This window comes from Pan paniscus, chromosome X, assembly GCF_029289425.2.
Source record: "Pan paniscus chromosome X, NHGRI_mPanPan1-v2.0_pri, whole genome shotgun sequence".
Classification (NCBI taxonomy): Eukaryota; Metazoa; Chordata; class Mammalia; order Primates; family Hominidae; genus Pan; species Pan paniscus.
In genome coordinates, this window is record NC_073272.2 from 14,373,635 (window position 1) to 14,397,232 (window position 23,598).

Genomic DNA, 23,598 nt, shown 5'->3' on the forward strand with positions numbered 1-23,598 from the left:
GGAATTGCCAAACTTAACACATTTTTAAAAACCATTCTGGCCTGGCCTGTAGAATTCTTCTTATGTCTTTAATTTGAGTTCAGTGGTGCATAAAAGATAGCAATTAAGATAATTGGTTTTTTGTTTGTTTATTTTTGACACGGAGTCTTGCTCGGTCTCCCAGGCTGGAATGCAGTAGCATGATCTCAGCTCACTGCAACTTCCACCTCCTGGGTTCAAACGATTCTCCTGCCTCAGCCTCCTGAGTAGCTGGGATTACAGGCATGTGTCACCATGCCCGGCTAATTTTTGTGTATTTTTAGTAGAGATGGGATTTCACCATGTTGGCCAGGCTGGTCTCGAACCCTGACCTCCAGTGATCTACCCACCTTGGCCTCCCAAAGTGCTGGGATTACAGGCGTGAGCCACCACGCTCGGCCTGAGAATTGTTAAATGATGAAGGAAACTTCATGAAGTGCAAAATGGCAGGGCCCAGGATTTCCTCCCTTTGGGTATAAGGTAAGAATCTAGCAAATACCACATAATACACCTCATGATGCTGTTACTGATCAGGATGGCTGGTCCATGTCTGTGAAGATCTGAATTGAAAACAAAAGGTTTTTATGTTCAGTATGTAAGTCGATAAAGGTGACATTATGACAAGAATCTTAAGAGTGGGATATATAAAATGTTTTGGAGTATTTTACAACTATATCATAGGTTTGAGCATAGCGACAGAGATAATGAGCCTTTCCAACTATATTTCACATTTCAATTTGCTTTCTTTTCCACCTAGAAATAATCCAAATGATTTTGCATGATATAGACAAGCCAATATATTTCCAATTCACTGTATCCCTTTTGTAATGAAATCTCCCACCCCACAAGGAATGCCAATTTGCTTAAAACATCAGTTGCTTATCAGTATATTTCAAATGCCTCTTAATTTAAAATTCTTTTTCTGCCTATTTCAAATGTGTATGCATATAAACACATGCACACACATACATTGTTTTCTTTTTTTCCAGTGAAATAAATAGAAAACCAAACACATACATACATTTTAAAGGAGAATCATATGACACTTTTAAAACATCCTGACACCAATTCTCTTATGAATTCTGTAAGAATGTTTGGGAATCATTATTTATCTTCAGTTTTTATAGAATAAAGGGTTTCCTAAGTCGATATTATGTAAATATTTGATTGAAGACACATTGAAATAATTCAGATGACTTTCTGAATATTGTCAGATTATGTTCATAATATAAACACAGGCATTTTAGTGTCACTAATATTTGATAGATTTGAGTCTTAGAGCCTTTGAAAACAATTTTATTCAATTTGTTTTAAATTAGGCTAATATTGAGCTTGATTTTTTCCTTTAGGCCAAAACCAGGTGGCTCACTTGTGGCTTCTATTGTCTAATGATCATATTCAAGAAAGTGGAAATACCATTATCTGAGGATCAAGCTACTGTTCATTCAATCACTTACTAATAAATTCTCAGAATTCAAGGAAAATGCTATGGAGAGAGAAACTGCTCACAAGTGGGAACAATCTCAGATTTTAATATATCCGAAACTGAATCCAGAAAGCTTTGCATTCTATTTAGCAATAATAGTCACACACAGAAAAGGTTTATCTTTTCATGTGGCATGGGTAAGATTAAAAATATTAGCAATTATATTATTATCTATAAACACCTAAATTTGATATCTACAGAGGACAAGTGCCTAAAGTCTGTCTATCCAACCTGCATTTTCATCCACTTTCAACATATTAAACACGTTCTGAGACATGCCTATGAAAAGTGAATTGTGGCCTTTCCATGCTTAATTTGCTGCTTAATTGTGCATGATTTTATAATGCCCATAAAATAATACTTATAGGCATAACATTCCAAGGCAGCCTTTTTCAGAAAAGGAGAGTTCGATTTATCTCCAGATGTTTCTACCAATCATTTTCTTTTTTCTTTCCTTCACCCTCCATTCCCACTTCATTGTTGTGATTAACTGCGCAAAGCTCCGTAGCAGAAATTCATCAACTGATTCCTTCCACCTACCAAATCCACATTTTTCAGGTCTCAATTTGAGACATAATGAAAGTCTACTTTGCATAATTATCATATGAGACTATCTATAATTAAATGATGAAATGTGGTTATGCTCCAGTGTGTAGATGAGGCTTTACATGAACTGAAACTGCAAAGGTTTATTTCTCTGCTTTAACTTTCATCTGGTGTTTGTGGAAGAAAAACAAAAACAAGCAATTTATTTCCAAAGGAGTTTAGGTCCCCAGTGGACACCTTCTTTTTTAAAATTTCAGGAGAGAAGGTGATTTCTTGAATTGAGGAATAACTGGAGACTTTAATATGATTTCGTCCTCAGCGTCAATAAATATTGCTCACAAGCTTTAAAAAATGCTAATTATCAACATTGCATTTTGAGTTTTGCCTTAAAAATATTTTCTAAAGATTTTAGGATAGCTTTTTAAATACCTGTAGAAAACCCTTCTTATTATCATGCAAATTTAAAGCTTGAAAAAAAGCCTTTCAAAAGTTTCTCACCTTCATTCATAGTCTTGATTGATTGCCTTTCCATTTCTTCTAACTAGACAAAGTAAAGTTGACTATACCAAGTTTAATATGAAAACAATGATTCCAAAATTTATTCAAGGCAGGGAATAGCATCTCTGAGATTCTTTGTGAAACCCCATGAAGTATTGTTGAATTGAACCTTAAAAACAAAATAAGTAAGCTTGTCTAAATTATATCCTTATTTGCGAAGTATTCTTTGCACACAATTATATGCCATACACTGTCAGAGACTGAAAATAAAGAGATGAATATTAAACAACCTTCAAGGAGTTCAGAATCCAGTAGTATTCCATTCTAAAAGTGCCAAGGCTGCCTCTATCAGTGATTCACTAGGACAAATTCTGGAGTAAAGCTCCAATTTAGGTATGTTTCATCCACTGGCCTTTCCCACCCTAAATGTTGGGAAAAGGCCACCAACATGAAGCATTTGTGCTATTGACATGACTCTGAAAAGAGAGAAGCTTCCTCCAAGAGCCAAATGAAGAAGGAAGTTTAAGTATTAATCTTTAATATTTCCCTAATAATATTTTGGAAAATCATGCTCTATCATTTTTGCAAATGTGATGATTTCACATATACAGTTGACCCTTGAACAGTGCAGGAGTTCAGAGGGCCGACCCCCAAAACAGTCAAATATTTGTATATAACTTTTGACTTCCTCCAAAACTTAAATACGCATAGCCTACTGTTGACCAGAAGCCTCATCAATAACAGCAACAGTTGATTAGCACACATTTTGTATATTATATGTGTTATATACTGTGTTCTTACAATAAAGTTAGCTAGAGAAGAGAAAATGTTATTAAGAAAATTGTAAGGAAGAGAAAATATATTTACTATTAATTAATTGGAAATGAGTCATCATAGAGTTCTTCATCCTCATCATCTTCATGCTGAGCAGGCTGAGGAGGAGGAGAAAGAAGAGGAGCGGTTGGCTTTGCTTTCCAGGAGTGGCAGAGGTGGAAGAAAATCCATGTATATGTGGACCTATGCAGTTCAAACTCATGTTGTTCAAGAGTCAACTGTACATCTATATCTGAGGTCAGCAAACTATGGCTCAAAAGCCAAATCTGGCCCTCTGCCTGTTTTTATAAATAAAGTTTTATGAGAACATCAGCCATGTTCATTATTTATACATTATCTATGTCTGCTTTGTGCTACAATGGCAGAGTTAAGTCATTGTGATCAAGACCAGATGAGCTGCAAAGTCTATCTGGGCCCTTTACAGAAGAAGTCTGCCAAACCTCGATCTAAATAACGTGCTTAATTTTGTATTTCTAGGCTTACCAATTTTAGACCTTATCTACTGATTACTTACTCTGCAAGATAAGGGCTAGCTCAGCTGCACCATACCCTACCTCCTTCTTGCACTTGTTGAGGCTCAGGACTTGATACCTCAAAGTATGGTGCCTTGGCATGCTGAGTACTTTGAACTAAAGAAGATTGGAAGGACCTCAGAAGCAAGGTCTTTCTGACTTTCTCCTGCCCTTCTGTGTCCTGCCTCTCTTTCTGTCCTGAAGAGAGTCATAGAAACCAGATTTCCTCTTCTCCAAGACAGGTCGTAGGAACCAGAACCCATCTCCCACAATGCAAGCCATAAAACCTAGAAAGGTCACTATCTCCCTTCTCCCTTGAAGACCTTCATTTTGCAGGAGTCCTGCCCCATACTCCAAAGGAAGGAAAGCTACAGAGACAGGTCAAGAAGTATCTGGACAGACAGGCCTTGGTGGGTTTTTCCCTTAGTCTATTACCATTAGATCATACCCTTTTGTCTAATCACATTGCTACATGACTCTCTATTCTTCGTCGAACCTAATCATAAAAATAGACAGTATTCCCTGGGTCTCTGGGTCTTCATTAATGAAGGTTCCCATGTAATGTAAAATGTTGATTAAATACATTTATGTTTTTCTCTTATTAACCTATCTTTGGTTATAGGAACATCAGCCATGACCCTTATGATGGGCGAGGAAAGGTATCATTACCTTTCTGCCCCTACACACTTCTCTTTCTCCAGTGTAATTCTGTAACTGCCAATTAGCTTTGTAATTTTAAATGATAAATTATACATTTCTTTCTTTTTCTTTCTACTATAAATAGCATGTCCTGATATTAGTAATTCCACTTAGTGAGATGAAAATATAATTCTTGTACCCTTCTTGCTTACTTCCCCTTATCCTTTCTTTTTCCACCTTTTGTCTTCCATAGTTAGTCTTTAATAATACAATGGTTGAAAACATTCACAATTGTTCCATAACCATCACGATGTCTTTCATGCCTTATTTATAGGTTGATTTAAAATTTTTAAACTCACTGGAGGGTTTTTATTCTTAGTACTAAGGAAATATTATTCACCGTATAGCTAATTATTGCTGATTATAATGCCTCTATTGAAAAGGGATTTTTGTTGTTTTTCTAGCAGTCTCTGACAGTTTTTCATTTTCTCCCTTGCATGTCCTGTATTAAAAATGCTTTGTCCTTCTTAAAAATAGAGTCAAATCTCTGGAACCACCTTCTTTCCCAGGCACCTTTCTCCTCAATTCTTCCTCCCACTCTAACCTGGGTTGATGACTTCCTAGGCCTCGTTCAAGACTGGCATCCTTGACTTTGCTTCCTTCTCCTCCTGTGTTGGATCCATTGCTTCCTTAATCCCATGTCTTTCTATTTCTTGATTTTGTTAGAGCACATCTTCAGATCACTTGCTTCAAAAAGATGTGTGGGAAGTAAGCGTTCTAAATTTTTGTGGGTCTGGAAATGTCTTTATTCTGACCCCTCACTTAACCTAGAAATCTAGATTGAAAATGATTTTTCCACAGTAGCTTCAGGGCAAGCTACATTGCCTTTGGGTCTCCAGGTCCCACAGTCAAATAATGATCTATTCTCATTCATTTATCCTCAATGTATCTTTTCTCTCTACTGTTTTAAGGATAATTTATTTATCTTTGGTATATTAAACTTTCATTGTGATGCTTCCAGGTGTAAAGACATTTTTATTGTCAAGCTCTCAGGCTGAGTTTTCAGATCATTCAGCTCAGGGACTTTTCAGATTCTTTTTTAAAAATAATTCCTTTCTCATTATTGTTCTCTGTTTTCTGTTTTAGAAATTCCTATCAATTGTTTATTGGATCTTCTGAATTGATCATCTATAAATGTTTTCTTTTCTCTCGTGTTTTGATACTTTGTCTTTTTACTCAACTTTCTGGAAGATTTTTAAAATTTTTATCCTTCAGGCTTTTTATTGAATTGAATATGAAATTGTTTAATTTCTAAGAATATTCCCTCGATCTCATGTTTCTTTTTTTTTCCAGTGAAGTGCTGCAGTACACAATCTAAGGCACATGGCTCTATCCAGTTATCTTATACAATTTAGGCCTAGAAATGAGTTTGCTGAGACACATAATATATACATTTTAATTTTGAAAACTTATGATAGCCCTTCAGAAACAGGTTGCAGAAACTTACACTTCTAATTCTAGGGAAGGGAAATGATACATCAGAATTTTTGCTTTGCATTTATTAATGAGAATGAGTGTCATTCAGAACTTTATTGGCCATTTGTATTATTTTTATCTATGTGCCTGGTCATGTACTTCATTTTTTTTTTAATTGAGTTGCCTTTTCTTTTTGAATTCTACAAGTTCTTTATTGTGTATATTATGTATTTGTCTGTTTCATATGTTGCAAATATTCCCTTCTAATGTGTCATTTGCTTTGTAACTTTGTTTATGCTTTTGATATTTTAAATTACTGTGTAATTGAACCTGTTTGTGTTTTCCTTTGTAGCTTCTGGGTTTCACATTATGCTTAGAAATGTCCTTCCTACTCCTAGACTCTAAAGGTATTCTTTAGTAGTATTTTCTTCTAGTGCTTTCATAGGTTAAATGTTTTACATCTAATACATATAGGAAACTTCGTGTATGGTATGTGTGCGAATCTAGCTTATTGACTTTCCATATAGATACTGTATTTAGTTAACCCCATTTATTTATTTATTTATTTATTTATTTATTTATTTATTTATTTATTTATTTTTTGAGATGGAGTCTCACTCTGTCACCCAGGCTGGAGTGCAGTGGTGGGGTCTCGGCTCACTGCAACCTCCACCTCCCGGGTTCACACCATTCTCCTGCCTCAGCCTCCCGAGTAGCTGGGACTACAGGTGCCCGCCACCACGCCTGGCTAATTTTTTGTATTCTTAGTAGAGATGGGGTTTCACCGCATTAGCCAGGATGGTCTCGATCTCCTGACCTCGTGATCTGCCCACCTCGGCCTCCCAAAGTGCTGGAATTACAAGCATAAGCCACCGTACCCGGCCAGTTAACCCCACTTTAAACAATAGTTTATTCTTTCCCTGGGATTTGAATTGCCCTCATGCTTTAGTTTGTGACCATTTCTATTCCATTGCACTATTTACTAGTTTCTTTTAGAGAATGTATTGTTCCGTAATGTAATGGTTCAGTGGGGACTCCCTTCACTGATACTTACTAACTGTCCAAAGTCCAGTTACTTTACCAATCTGTTCCTCAACTGTAAATGACTGTAAGAATAACACCCACCTCATAGGTTCGTTGTGAAAATGAATGTGCTAATACATATAAATAATTGAGAGTAGCTCTTGGCAGGCTCAGTAAATGTTAGCAGCAGCTGCTGCTGTTAAGGTAATGGTTCTTTTCTCCAGGGCCTAGCACAGTGCCTGATTAAACAAATCCAACTGAAAGGTTAGATAACATGAACGTCAATTATTGAAGAGAATTGAATGTCTTCCTTGTGAGGAAGACAGAAAGGCATAAAGAGCTATAATGCCCTTTTTCCAAAAGTGAAGATGGATGGGGCAAAATCTCCCAGAGTTTTATCCTGGGTCATTGATTTGTTTTCCCCATGGCTTGTGTGGCCCAGAAAGTAAGTCACACTAATAAAGGTCGAAAGCAGTTTTCAGCCTTTAAATGGAATTAAATGAATACTATTATGACAAGTTAATTAGATACCCATAAAACTGCTAAACATATGTCATTAAAAAGTCCATGCTCCAAATTTTGTTAAACATCAATTATGATCATAAGAAATCTGCATCTAGTAAAGTGGATACTGCTGACACATGTTAATTATTCTGGAAAATAATTGAGCTCTTTAAAAATTTTACTATGCTATTAAGCATGTATGGCCTCTGAAAATTTGAGCTATTGTGAGCTTATCCAAATGAATCTAACAATATAAAATGAAGTAAAAATTTTCTTTGAGTTCTCTTAGTATGACAAAAGGCAAACACAAATTATTATTTTGAAGGGTCCATAAAATAAACTTGGTTTGAACTCCAAATGTTCAGGTAGGAAAGTTGCAGAGTCTCAGCAACTCCAGTCTGTGTTAGAGTGGCCACAGCAAAATAGAATAAAACAATGAAGAGCTGTTTTCTTTGTCCACAAGATGATGGTACATCACTTCTCAACAGTGCAACAGAAGGAAGGAGTTTTGAAATGCATGCCTCTAATCTATATGCATTCCAATTCTTGACAGTGGTCTTGATTTATGCCAATGTAATGGGAAATGTTAATTCAAGTCATCAAATTGTTTATCATAAAGAATTGCTATTGCTGCCCATAAATTGCTTCTTATCTGGGAACTCAGATTCTCAAGAAAATCACCAGGGAATTAAAAAGATATAAGAGGCTGGCGAGAGTGACTGCAAATTACAGGCTATATGAGGGTCGGATACCTGATTCATCTCTTGTGCTCTTTCTCTGGGTGTCTCTCACTGAACCAGTGCTTTTCCAAGTGTGATCCTGAATTCTGCACCAGAATCACTTGGAATGCCTATTAAAACAGATTCCTGGGTAATGCTGGGCTCACTGGTGGGGAGAATTTCAGTATGATTTAGGTAAACTGGGCCTGGAAAATGAAATACTTTTAAGCAAATAGCACCAAAATTGATGTCAGGGATGCTATTAAGGAAATAGCATCAAAATTGTGCTTTCTTTAATTATTTTCATATTCGTATTTTGAAATGAATATAGGTAATGGGAAATTCATAATCTTGGAAGACAGTGCTCATTCTACTCTCAGTGACTATTCTCTTCTCCCTGCTGAAATAGAAAGCCTTCCCTGCTTGAGTGGGTCTGAACAACTAAGTCCTCTGGTTTCCTCCCAGTTCACTTTCTCTTGAGGTTGACCTTGCTTATCAACACCTCTAGCTTCTAGCGGGAGTGCACTCTTGAAATCACAAGACTACCTCCAAGTGTCCAGGAAAGACCATTGACATGATCTGAAGATCCCTACCCCTGGATCCTACCCAGTATCTCAGAAGTCAGGGTTGAGAATACAAACTTTAGCTTACTGCTACATAGTTTTCCAATGTGGTCATACCATTTATTCTCCAGGAACAGATTTTGATAAGGGTATTCAAAGTATCCTATAGCATCTCTAGAATTCAATTCACAGTAGCTTACACTCATGTGGATAGCATACTGTTTACACTGATTATTATAATACCAAACAGAGCATATAATTCAGGGTATTTATTGTCTCTATTACTTGTCTTTTTAATTTATAATCACTGATAAGTCTCAATCTAAGCTTCAGTGTTCCTTGGGAGCAATGCCTATCTGGGGTTGATGGTAGGAGGGAAGGTTGAGAGCTACCAGCTCTGTTCAGCATCTCTATCAACCCATGGGTGTGACTTGATTATTATTGCCTCTGACACATTAGAGTATCATTAACATAAAAGTCATCTCTTAAACACATTAAACTGAACTCAATTAACAGAATTGATTACCAGCCTAACTGTAGGGATTTTGCAGCTTTAGGGAAACTGACAAACATCTTGCCCTTTTAGATCCTACAATCACATTCACAAAGCACGGTCAATAAACATTTTGCCAGCTCTAAATTTATCGTCTTTAACGAGGACAAAAATCTCTCTGGGTGGATGAACTGGCTGTTGATAAAAGACTAATTGTGGAAATGGTTTTCAGTAGTGGTATTGACAAATAGAACTGAGTCCTTGAAGGATAAATTTGACCATGAATTAATGGAACCTGTCTTGGATGTTAATTTGTACAAGCCCTAATAGATCTTTGATTTATTGCATCTCATTTTCTGAAGTGGAAAGCATGACTGGAAAAATGTATCAGTCTAGATGTATAAACCTCATGGTCCTTTGAACTGTAACCCTCAAAATGAATATTCTGATTCATAAATAACATTAATAACGTGTGCATTCCATTTAATGTTTAAGAACTCCATTAACCTTAGTTTCTAAGATATTCCACTTTTTCCATTGATAATCTCTGTTTAGAAATTATCTTCTAAAACCTGAAGGCATTTGCCAAAGTCCCATCTAGCTCTCAAATTTGGTGTTCTTCTCTCTCATAAATTTTACCATAGGTCTGTTGGTTTTGCTATGTGGTAATGTTGAACAAAGATAAAAGTTTACTGTGAAAACTTTGACAGAGAGACAAACAAAGAGAATGTCTCAGTTGAGATAAAAAGAGATCTCATTTCATTTAAATTAGGCAACATCCTCATTGTATTTCAAGGTCCGTATGTGGAAAATATGTCTTATCCGGAAAGGAATGCTTATTTAATAGGTATGTGTTTTTCAGGTTTTGTTTTTAATTTTTTGAGAATGTTGGTGTATATATAAGTATAGTTGGTATATTATAAACAAATCCTAGTTGAATAACTGATCTCAGTGCTGTTTTTAATGCAAAAGTATTTATTGTTCTTGGAGAAGAATCAGAAAAGAAGCTGAAATGAGACTTTTCACTGGAAGCCAGGAAGAGGAGACTCCCCATCAGTGCCATCCAAGGGGCAGGTTTGTTTCACGGCACCTACTAGATTTCTCCATGAAAGAGTGAGATATGGTGTGTGAGTGACTCAGAGTCCTGTCAGGAAACAGGTGGATGTGGGCACAGATAAGGAAACTAGTAAGTCACACTGAGGCACCAGGGACTAGCAGCAGCTGGGACCTGTTAGCACTTCGAGGTCTCAAAAGGAAGGAGTAAGAAGAATAAATAACCCATCTCTTTCTCTCTCTTCCCATCCTCATTCTCTCCTGCCAGCACCTCCCATTGTTTTACCCGAGCAGGAAGCCAGAACACAAGGATCCCATGTGATGCAATCATACGCGTGAAGCTCTCAGGGCACCAATGCTGCTGGTGGGGTTGAGGGCAGGGAGATGAGATTCAGTTCACATGTACAAGGCTCAGAACAAGAGAAACACAAGCAAAACCCAAAACAGAAAAGATGTGTAAAGTTGGACAGTCTAAGGAAACTGAACTCTTTAGGTAAGGGCTAGAAATAACAATTTCAATGCAGAAAGATCAAGAGATCACAAGTTCTTAATTAAAACAACTGTTAGCTCAAACCTTTGATTCTGTAATTTCCTTACCAGCCCCTTTTAACTTCCATCAGAAGTTTTTAGTTATCAAAAAATGAGCCTTTATTATGTAATCACTTCTTAAAAATTATTTACGTAAAGATTATAGAATTATGAAATTTTCAAAGTGTGGCCAATCAACTCTCCAAAAATATCTTTTATCAAAATTAATTCATGTTTGACTCGTGTCTTAGATCGGGATTTCTGTAACACATATTCTTGTAGTTTATATTTACCAAAACCATGGGGTTCTTTTCACTTTCCGAGTATAAAATTATAACGTAAATTTTCAAAGAATACATGTGGACTGGGAGGACATACAACAGCCCCTTAAGATGGGGAGGGGACCTGCCGTGTCTTCAGCCCTCCTCCTCAACTACTGCCCTAAAATATGGATAGAATCCAATTTGATAGAGACAAACTCTCAGGCCTAAAATGATTATTTTAACATGATCGATAAAGACTTTGCTCATTGTTATCAAGCTTTTGTTCAAAAATGTATTTTCCTGCAGGTAAAAAAAAACACATATGAGTAATCAATTAAGAAGAAAAAGCCTGCCCAGCCATGCAATAATTATGTTCTCTGTAAACAATGGATGTTGACACCTGAGAAAGGTTTGGGGTGGTTACATTTCCAATCCCCAAAGGATTCAATCTATCAGAGCCCAAACAAGAGCACATGTAAGAACTATCAACCAGTCTGTCTCTTCATCACTCAAACCTGGGGCTACTGTGTTTCATCCCACTTGCTGTGGTAGGATTAAACCAGCAGGATGGAAATATGCCATTCCCCATCAGCACTCTAACTTCATTTTTAGGTTTCTAAAAATGCCACTGAATATTTCTGAATGTGAGAGTGGGGCTTTTCAAGGGCTGTGGTGAGCTTTGTGATATCAATGACTCTGTCCATCACGTTTGAATATGTAAAACACCTTTTGGGCTCACACCAGAAGTTAGGAACCCTCTGGATCATACAGAACAGAAATCCTTACATTTCTTTTGCTTTTGTAGTCCTGTCACTAAAAAAAGTTTTGAACATGTACTGCCCCAAATGTGTATTAATTTATTCATAATTTATATATCTGTACTACTCTAAATAATATATTATGGAGAATATAAAATATATGTTAAGAAGAGGTGTTGAAATGAAGGTAAAATATACATTTTAATCACTCAAATATTTTGCTATCACTGCTGCATTAAAAAATCAATATTTTAAATGATAAAGTGGTCAAGGATGCTGATTTATTTTTGAACATCTTGGTTTAACATTTCATTGAGTAAAAATGTGAAGGTCTGGTTGCAAGTTCAGCTTATTTCTTTATTTGGTTTTAATCATTGTCATTGGAGGAAAAAAAGAACTGCAGAAACATATGAAGAGGCAAACGGACAAAGTATGGCTCCAACTTGCTTACTAGATCATGAAATACCATTTTTCAATCCCATCTATGCAAGAGATTTTGTTGACATTCGTCTGGAAAGTTTCCATCTCCTTTGATGTCCGTCAGCTGTTCTTACAAACCAAATGGAAGATATTGCCTTTTTATTATATTTAACAAGTGAGTTCACAATCCACTGAAATGCTTCATTTGGAAGACGGTTAAACAGGTTAGACAAATCCATTTTCAAGTTTTCAAAGACTGCAGTTTTTATCTATGCATATTTGCATAATTTTCAATAAAACAATCAAATAACTGTTATGTCTAAACATCTGTTTCCCTACATTCAGACCACCATCCAAGTTTATTTTGACAAACTAAGTTGCTTTCTCACTCTTTGCTGTATCTTCTTTACCCTGAAAAGACAACTCTTTCAGTTCATTGTCACCAGCAAACCAACAACCCCTTTGTCAGACAAAAGATTTTCATAGCTGCTCGACTTTATTTTAATCATTTTGTTTCAAAACAACCACACTGTTGATATCTAAACTACTTCAATTACCCTGGAAGCCTCGTTTTGTTCTAGTCAAAGCTACTACTCCATTGTTGTATATTTTGCTATATTTCGTGCCAGTATCATAGGATTCTAAGAACTGTCTTTTTATAATAAGTTCTGGTATCTTGTAGGGCTAGACAACCATAGCATTTTTCTTGTTTAGAGTGTTCTTTTATAGCATTATGTAAAATTTAGAATTCTCATTGTTGAATTTTTTAAAAAAGGACTATTGAAATATCTTTACTGGATGGCATTAAATTTGTAAATTAATTTGGAGAAAACTAAAATTATCACATTTAGTCTACCCATTAAAAAGAAGCCTCATTTATTTCAAAGCCTCCTAAAATTCTCCAACAAGATTCTTCTAAACATTTTGTGATTTTAAATTTAATTGTTCTGGATTGTCTTGGCTTTTCAAGTACTATGTAAGTTTCCAAGCTTGACTAAACAGTTCTAAATCTTTAAATGCTCCTGACAGTGTTGTGGGAATTGACTGACAGTGGCCTGTGGAATTGATTAGTGGAGGTTAAATTCTTCTGAACCCACAGTATGCGTATTTATGAAGGCAAAAAGCATGCAATTCACCATGTTATGTGAGCTGAAAACACACGATGTGCAGTTATGTGTGTTCATATAAAATTTAACTCATTTCTAGTGAAGGGATTTGATTTGGCTCTTTTGATCCCAAAGGACAGAGGCAGTAGTTCCAGATGCAGAGAAGGTTTAGGATCCTGATTAGTGAGGGTTCCTGGATCTTCTGTCCTGATATTGCTCCACAGAGTGGTCTCTCTCCAAGTTTAGTAACTTCTCTTCCAACTCCCATCTTCGTTCCAACAAAGATGGTTTCTGTTTTCTCATGTAGCACATATAAATCTTATTCCTAAACTCATGTGTGCGATCGTATTATATTCCTGCTGGTTGGCAATTCAAATGTAATCATGTTGAATATTCACAAGTTCTGGGAATCTTACACAGAGAAGAAATTTGAGCAGGGCTTTATGGTTTCAACCCACATTACGTGCTCCTAAGATGCCCTGATCCAAGTCTGTGTGATCGCCTGAAGTTCACTGACTGCCGTTTCTTAGGCTCAGACTTAAGTCGTGGTGCCTTGCCGGGCATCCCACCAAGCTGCTTCTCCTGAAGTTGCTGCCACCTCACAGGGGTCTTCTACCCTTGCTTCCTCAGCCAAGCTGCTCAGACTTTCAGGAAACAAAAGTAGGAAAGAGTTATAAGCAGTCAACTTTTGCTTTGAGCCCTGATAAATACATCACCCCTAAGGCAAGAGTCTGCAAAAGACCTGTCTACTTTATTAGACCTGGGAGTGGAAAAAACCCAATGAGAACAAAGCGAAAAAATATATATTTTCAATATATTACTTTACCACACACAATATCATCATTTTGACTCACTGGAAACCTAGAACTAGGTTCTAAAATGCCGCGTGACCTCTCTCCGTTGTAACCTATCAACTTTAACAATCCATACTTTGCTTTCTTTTATTCTTCCTACTGAAATTCTTGCTCTGAGGAACTCTGGTTTACATAGATGAGCACTTTTGGTCAAAGCTTTCCATGTTAGGCCCCCTCCCAGGCCACAGCAGGGATTATGAATTTTGCAGCCCTACTGTACCCAAGCCCAAATCCAGTCAGGGATGTGGGAAGTTGGTGAAGAATAGACTGTGGGGTTCCTGTGGCTGCCATGCCACCAAGGATAATAAGGGGAGAAGTTTCCTTTGGAGGTGTCTGTGGTGTTTGTCCAATGTAACGTACTTAGTCATGAATGACATGGGGAATGAAGTTGGTGGAGAAAATCCTTTTGACATGTGGAACTTCAGGGTATTTATTAATAAATACTATTTTAAGCACTATTTACAGACTAGATGCATGAGCTTTTGGTACATACCAAACATCCCCCAAATTCAGTGTCATAAAACCATCATCATGTCTTATCCCTTATTCAGGTAGCTGATCTAGGCTTGGGGGCTGGGCAGCTCTGCTATACTTAGCTTCTCACTGAGGTGCAGGCTCTGGTCATTCTAGAGAACAGGCTGAAAGGGCAGCAGCTACCTTGAGAAGGCCTTCTTGTGACGCTGGTGGGCAGTAAGAACAGATGCCCAAACAAACTAGCATTTTTTACTTGACACGTCTGGGCTCCATCATGGGACATGCTTAGGGCAATAGGATGTTAGCAGAGTCAAGGGGCAGAGAAACATGTACTGTGTATAGTGGGAAGGTACTGGAAAGGAATGTGGCATCTGGTGGCAAATCATGACCTAGGGAGCAAATCAAGACTAAGTCAGTCTACCACACAGACCAGTGCTACCAAGATAAGAGCATATATTGATGCTTGGTCCTCTCTTGTAATCATAGCTGGTCATCCCTGAAACCTAACACCAACAATGACCTCAAGCATACCTTAGGCACAAAAATGTTTATACTCCATAAGTAGTTATACCTATCTGTGATCCAGTCTTAACTACCCAGGTAGCCTACCTGCCATTATCTTCCCAGATTCTTTAACCTCCACACCAAAGGTAATGGCTTCTAAATTTGGATTTTCCTTCCAGAATCCTTCCACTCAGCACATATTTTGAAAAGGACTTTGCTGGCTTTAATGAGTGCATCAAAAACTGGAATGACTTCAGGTTTTCACACAGCATGCTTTCTACTAGTCAAAGCAATTATTTGTGACACATTGGGTGTATCAGTGTTTTATTTCTGCTGAGAAAGAAGGGCTCCAAGAGTTCAAGGAAAGCCCTTTCCTTTTGTTATGGGGAGTTAGGCAGCAGGATTTCTGTCATTCCTTTTGAAATGAAATCTGTCAGAAACAGGAAGATTGCTCACTTTATCTTGATGGACATATTTTCCATTTCAATTAATATACTGTGTATTTTTTGGGTCACAGATTCCTGGCCTATCTGTGTGTTTTTTAGAGAAAGTTGGGGACAGAGGATGGAGGTTTGAATAGCTCATCAGTTGTATACTTCTAGTCTCAGCATCAGAATTCACTGACACACGTTCAGCAGGTAAAAAAAAAATGTTGTTTTTTCAGCTCATTAAACAAGGACTCAAGTGTCTTTATTAAAAAAAAATGTTGCAAGTACAGGGCCAAAAACTGCTTGCCTTGTTACAGAGGGTCAAATGATGTTTCATGGGGAACATGCTAGTAGGGTTGCATTCTTACTGGAAAAGAGACAGGGGTTGATTATTTTTAGGTAATTTATTCTGAAAACACAACCTGTTGAGAAAGAAGATGAGAATGCCATTGGAAGGTTATCCTCAACATGCAAGCAAAACAAAAATAATAAAAAAACATTAGCAAAGATGACAACACTAGACCAAGCGGTGACCACACAGTACATATTTGGTTGTGTTTCAAGCCTTATTTGGGTAGAGGAAAAAAAAAAAAAAACCAATGAAGAAATATAGGCCAATGTAAGACTCTGTTGACACAGAGAATGGCAGCATCTGAGGTTGAAAGGACGTATGCATGTATCGCCCCTAATTATAGAACATCATCAGTGCTTCTTATTTCCCTCAAGACTCAGGCTTGCCCCCGGCACTATGTTCAATGGTAACTTAATGGTCTAGAAACACGGTTGAGAAAAAACATATTAACAGCAATCCAGTCACCAGAGCACCTGGATTTTCTCCTACCTTCTTTTATTCTTTTGTGTTCTGGTACAGTCTTGCCTTGTGTATATCAATGTATGTTTGTATTTATTGTGTCATTGCATTTGATAGGATTTTTCAGATTGAAAGCCTCAGAGCTTACGTAGGATTTGTGAGGCATTTTACTAAGAAAGTTGGGCTGCAAGTATTTTAAATGTTATTGAGTTTATTTTCATATTTTAAGACTGACTTAGTTCATAATGTCTGAAATGGACTCCTTTCTATTCATTGATCTCCAGAGATGAAAATAACAATCAATACTTTGTTTTTAACTTTTATTTTAAGTTCAAGGGTACATGTGTAGGTTTGTTACATAGGAAAACTTACGTCATGAGGGTTTGTTGCACAGATTATTTCATCACCCAGGTATTAAGCCTAGTACCCATTAGTTGTTTTTCCTGATCCTCTTCCTCCTCCCACCCTTCACCCTCAAGTAGGCCCCCGTGTGTGTCATTCCCCTCTATGTGTCCATGTGTTCTCATCATTTAGCTCCCACTTATAAGTGAGAACATTCCAGCCAATGCTTTTTGAGTGCTTACTATGTGCTTACATTTTGCTGAGTGCTTTATGTTTATTCATTCAGTTTTCACAAGTATCTTATGAACTTGTTATGATCATTGTCACCATTTTACAGATAAGAAAACTGAAATATAGAGTGATGGAGTAATTTGTGCAGGTCACGTCAATAAGAAGTAGGGGAGCCAGGACTTGAATTCAGGCAGTCTGGCTCCAAAGTCTCTCACCAAACGATCATATCAGTTCTCACGTTCACACTCCACCTGGGCATTTATTTGTTTCTTGTACAAACTAGAAAGTGTCACCTACTTGAAGAGACAAATGTCTCCCATAATGTGGACACATCAGGACACGAGAACTGCATGCTCATAGGCAACATGCTCATAGGTATATCCTCACTGGGAACGTCTTCTGTGTGCAGGAAAATGGTTCCAGAGTAGAAGTCCCACTCCTGGTCTATCAGGGTGGCCTCCAAATATATTAAAAGCACAACAATTTCTGCGGCTTCTGCCACTCTCACCCTGGTCCAAGCCACCACCATCAGGGGTTGATGTAATGGCCCCTGAAATGCTTCTACCAGTACCCTCTCCTGTCATCAGCAGGGCAGCTGGATCACATGTCTACTTGTTCCACTCAGAACAAAAGACAAAGTCTTTCCAAGAGCCTGTGTGATCTGTGTCCCTCCTTCCCATCACTTCTTTACTCCTCACCACCCTGCCTGCAACCCCACATCCTTATCTGCGCCACTAGCCTTCAGATTGTTCCTGGGCAGGTTCACGTCAGGCACGTTATGCCTCAGGACCTTTGTGCTTCATGGTCCCTGTGTTGGAAGTGCTCCCCCCGAAACGTTTCCTGATCCCTGCTGATCATTACAGCACCTTCACCCACCCACTCCACCCACTCAGCTCTCTATCCTTCCTCCCTGCCTTATTTTTCTCCCTAGTGTTTATAATGACTGGCTTTTCCATCTATTTTACTAATGTGTTAGTTTCTTCTTTGTCACTGAACACTAGCGTGAACACTTTCTTTTTTGTCTGCTTTCTTTCCCAGTGCAATCCCAGAAATGAGAATCCAGTGGGCGTTTTACGAATTGACTAAATGAACAAATGAATGCATTGTGGAGTTGTTTTGGAGAATTAAGTAAACTAGCATATGGAAAGCATTTGGAACAAACAATGCTTAGCATGAAATTAATGTTTAATAAATGTCAGGTATCAATAAAAGAATAACATAATAGTTATTGAATGAATGATGCATTAGATACTATTACTTGTTCCTGTGGTAGGAAGAGGGTAATCAAGCTCCAGAAGTTTTAAGTATGTTAATGTACATTTACAATGGTTGCTAGAGGAGATAATCAGGGACATCATTTGTGTCCTCTTTTCCTATTGTCTGGAGGGCGTACTATAATCCATCCTTCTCTAGGCAAGAGAGTGGCTCTCAAACTTCATTGGACTTGGGAATCACCTGCAGAGTTTTAAAAAATTGATCCTGGTTCCCATCCCAGATATTCTGATATGGTTAGTCTGGAGTGTAACTCGGGCATTAGGAGTTTTGAAATGCTCCCTGAGTGATTCTAATGTGCAGCAAAGTTTGGGAATCACTGCCTTAAGCTTTTCACAGAGCTAACAGCAGCAGAAGGAAAAGCCTTCCTCAGTCCCTCTCTATGCTTGGAACCGAGAGTTGTACCAACCTCGGTTCTAAAACACGTGTGACCATTAGCAAGTCACCTAGCTTCAGCAAGCTTTACCTTCCTCAATTTTATGTCTGCTGTGGAAAATGGTGAAAACTCAGAATTCAGGGCCAGGTTCCAAAAATGTGAATTTTCCTTCTTCCCTCTCTCCCTTCCTTTCATTCTTCCTTCCTCCCTCCCTTCTTTTCTTCTTTCTGTCCCTTCTTTCATCTGGAGGTAAAAGGACAGAACTGTTTTCAGATGTGGCTCAAAAATGGCTTGCTCTGAGATGGTGCTTTCTTACAGAGGGGACCAGAGAACCAAAGTGTCCACCATGCCTAGCTGGCCCCATTCTCCCCCAGGCATACTCAGCCATGCCTGTTTCAGGTCCAGGAGGGATCAATGTCTGAAGGTCAAGTTCCCACCCATTGGGGTCCACTGTGGGAGTATCAGAGGTCCTACTAGTGTCCTGGGTTCCAGCCCTGGCCTTCCCACTTCTTCCCTGTGTCTTAGTGCCTCCCAGCCTGGGGCCTTGTCTGAGGCTCCTACCCTGGTCACTGGGGCTCACACTGCATTGGTTTTGCTGGCTCACTCAGGGTCTGGAATTCTGTCCTCTGACACCCAGGCCTCTCCGTCTGATCTCCTGCCCACCTGAGTTCTGCCCACCTCTCTTCATCCATCCCAAGCATATACCATATCATGGTAGCTGTGTCTAATCTCTGGGTCCCGAAAAACACCTGCACCCACCCTATAATGCCACCAATCTCAGCCTGGACTTTTCTATTGATAGAATGGTGGTGAGACACTGGGGATAGCACAATACTGGGGCCAGCATCACGGGTGTGTGACCCATGCAGTGACACAGGACCCTGGGCTGGGTTTAATGTTCTGCTGTCTTGAAATTACTCATGTTTGAATGAGAGGCTCCACATTTTCATTTTGCACTGTTTCTGCAAATTATCTAATGTGCCCCACACTTCAAATCAGAAGACCTGGTATGGATTGCACCTGGCTTACACCTGAGAAAAGCGTGACCTTGGCCAAGTTATTTTTCCTATCTTGGCATTTGCAAAGAAGGAATGAGTGGGGTAAAACTGCCTCCATCATAGGGGAATTTTAAGAATGAAATAAGGTAACAGATGAGTGTTAGCACATGGTGCACAACATGTTAGTTCTCAACTAACACTTCTCTTTTTCCTACCGTTCCACCTCCCAAGAAGCTAAGTCGAAAAGACACTTCCTTTCTGTTTAAAATGGATTTTAAATGTTTGTTTTCCTAGATAGTGATATATACCTAAAGGAAATATCTTAGGAGTTGTCATTGATCTTACCTCATTCTTATTAATTATGCAGAAAGACAACAGGATTCCTTCTTTGCTATCTTTCTTTATTACATTGAACAATATGTTGTCCAGATGGCATATAGAGTAGCATCTTCCAAGATATTTTTAAATGATCTTCTTTTACTTATTGAAGAAGATTATAGGGAGAGAAATTTGAATTAAACCCGTGTCATTGAAATAATCTTAGCTTACATTACATTAAGGAGATTTCTATTATTCAGACTAATAACTTTTCCCCAAAAGAAGGCTGCCTTGAACAATGTGCATGAGTGAAGACTTCATCAAGAGTCATGGGAGTGAGTCTTTGGCCCAACCCTCTGGCATACCAGCCATGGGCCCTTAGTGACAATAAACTAGTATTTTGATCTCAGTTTTCTTATTGGTAAAATCCACAAAATAATACCAGTTCTGCCCTCTCATTCTCAATTTGTGTATCAAATTAGGTATTTGTGGAAGTATTTTGAAAATTTTTGAATGCTATACAAATTTTGAGTTGGGATTATTGATAAGACTTCTGAAGTTTAGGTGTTAATGAAAAGATTCATTTGAACCACTTGAAAATCTTTCCGGAGAACAAATGCCAAGAGTTAAGTTCTCAACTTCTTTGGAAATGGAGATGTATTTGACAACAGGATAGTGTGTCACCACCAAAATAATCCACTTCAATTTTACTGGGGCCAGAAGCCATAGGTATTACCTTCTAAATGTCTAAAACCCTCTGAGGCTGTTTCTAAGCATATCAGTTATAACTTAACAGCTTTTCACAAAGAAATCTCTTTTTCTCTACTTATTAATTCAAGTACTAATTGAGAATGTACTATGTGCCAGATATAGTTCTAGGCACCTGAGATAAATCAGTGAATAAAACCAAGTTCCTTGCCCTCATAGAGTGTATGTTCCCGTGTATAGAGCAAAACAACAAAAATAACCATAAAATTAAGTATACTGTTGACCCTTGAACAACATGGAGCTTGGGGCGCCAACCCCACATGCAGTCAAAAATCCACGTATAACTTTGGATGCCCTCAAAACTCAATTACTGATAGCATACTGTTGACCAGAAGTCCTACCAATAACATAACAGTTGATTAACATATATTTTGTATGTTATATGCATTATACTCATATACTGTATTCTTACAATAAAGTTAGAGAAAACAAAATGTTATTAAGAAAGTCATAGGGAAGAGAAAATATATTTATTAATCATTAAGTAGAAGTAGATCATCATAAAGCTCTCCATCCTCATTGTCTTCACATTGAGTAAGTTAAGAAGGGGAAGGAACAACAGGGGATGGTCTCGCTGTCTCAGGGGTGGCAGAGGAGGAAGAAAATCTATGTATAAGTGGACCTGTGCAGTTCAAACCTGTGTTGTTCAAGAGCCAACTGCATTCTACAGCACGTTAGCATGTGATTAGTGCTGTGGGGAACAAAGAAGTAGAAGGGCATAAAGGGGATCAGGCATGTTGGGGAGCAGGGTTGCATTTTTAAAATGTATGGCCAGGACAGTCCTCTTCAAGGTCATATGTGAGCACAAGCTTGAGCGAGGTGAGGCTGGGCCATACGCATATCTGCAGGATAGGCATTCCAAGTTCGAGGAACAGCCAATGCAAAAGCCTGAAGCAAAACTGGCCCAAGTGGGCCACGAAAGAAGCATGACTATGGGTCTCCCCAGATCTTCCTCACTCTCTACCAAAAAACAGGTTTTGAAATTAAAGAGAATATGATTGCCAGGCCAATGCCTAAGACATACATTGATGCCTTGTTTCTCTTGTATGTGCTTTCTCCACAGTCACATGACACAGGCAATCCCTTTTGACGACCCTCGGTTAGAGAGCTGCCAAATCATCCCTCCAGCTCCTCGGAAGGTGGAGATGAGAAGGGACCCCGTGCTGGGATTTGGTTTTGTGGCAGGGAGTGAAAAGCCAGTGGTCGTTCGCTCAGTAACACCAGGTAAGCACCCAATCCCAGTTCTTGGTTTCCTGGGACTGTCTGCCACACCCTGCCTGAATAACTACTGTTCAGTTTCATAAGTGTCCAGGCTGTGAAAGCTGGATATGTTTTTCCAAAACCTGGATAGAGTCACTTCACCAGAGGAACAGAAATGCTTGCTCAAACTAGGTTTTAAACTGCCAAATCCATCATTATCACCAGACTCAGGAAAATACTGAGCCATCATCTATAACCATGGAAATGAATCACTTCTTAACTTATGAATGCGGACAAGAAGAGGCAGGCCCTGTACTGTATTACAGTAAGCCCATGATGAATTCCTTAGTGAAAAAAAGGAGGAAGTGGTTACAGTAGGATTTAGTCATAGGGGTAGTTGGATTATTTCACAAGTATGCACTCCCCTCCCTTCTCATTAGAGGCAGAATAAAGGGAAAACCATACTCCATTGCTGTTGGGCTGGACCAGGTGATTGACAATGGCCAACGGCATATTAGCAAAGATGACATAAGCAAAGGCTTGAGACGTGCTTGTGCGATTGAGCTTGTTTCCTGAGCTTCTGCCATGGCTATAAGAAGAGAGTTTTTGGCTGGGTGCAGTGGCTCACGCCATAATCCCAGCACTTTGAGAGGCCAAGGCTGGTGGGTCACTTGAAGCCAGGAGTTCGAGACCAGCCTGGCCAACATGGCAAAACCCCATCTCTACTAAAAAGACAAAAAATTAGCCAGGTGTGGTGGCGCTTGCCTGCAGTCCCAGCTACTCGGGAGGCTGAGGCATGAGAATCGCTTGAACCCAGGAGGGAGAGGTTGCAGTGAGCCGAGATTGTGCTACTGCACTCCAGCCTGGGCAACAGAGTGAGACCCTGTCTCAAAAAAAAAAAAAAAAGAGTTTTCCCCAGGTATCTGTGATCTCTTCCATATGAGCCCCATAATGAACACACGAGGCAGCAAGCCTGCAGTGGGGAGCCAAGTACAGCCTCATCTGCAGTTTGGTACACAACTGTCCAGCTAAGCCTGGCTGAAATCAGCCAGCCTGTGGTTATCCTAAAGACCCATAAGCATGAGAAGAAATGATCATTGGTCACCTATTGAGCTTGGGGGTGATTTGTTATCCAGCAAATGCTGACTAATACAGTATATGTCAAATCTTTAAAATTCTACAATATGATTAGATAATTAATGTACTTTCCCTCAATCTTCATATTACAGTATACAGATGTTCCACTGTCAACACAGCTGAATACAATGGACTATGATGCAATTGCCTGAAGTGGGCTGCCTTTACCTTTCCAGAAACAATGTGCTTTTATTATTTATTTATTATATATGTATTTATATGCTTACTGTAATGGACTCATATTGGATTTATTTTCAGAAAAAAAGGGGAATTATCTTCCATGCCCTTTCTTCACAGGATTTTGCAAATCAGTAACAGGATTCAGCAGTAAAGTACTACACTTAGGAACACAGACTCTGGCATCAGACTGCCTGAATCTGACTCCTACCTCTGCCCCTTTTTAGACTTTTTAGCTTCCATGTTAAATTCCCTGCATTTCAGTTTGA

General features: G+C 38.6%; 1 protein-coding gene across 6 annotated transcripts in view; it reads left to right on the forward strand.

The window, feature by feature from the left end:
- Positions 1 to 23,598, forward strand: part of FRMPD4 (FERM and PDZ domain containing 4) — a 582,613-nt gene that overhangs the window by 447,310 nt on the left and 111,705 nt on the right. For all 6 annotated transcript variants that reach the window (XM_057301098.2, XM_057301097.2, XM_034950556.4 and 3 more), the window contains one exon: positions 21,879 to 22,039. In XM_057301098.2, the coding sequence (XP_057157081.1) occupies positions 21,879 to 22,039 (161 nt within the window). The remainder of the gene's footprint in view (positions 1 to 21,878; positions 22,040 to 23,598) is intronic.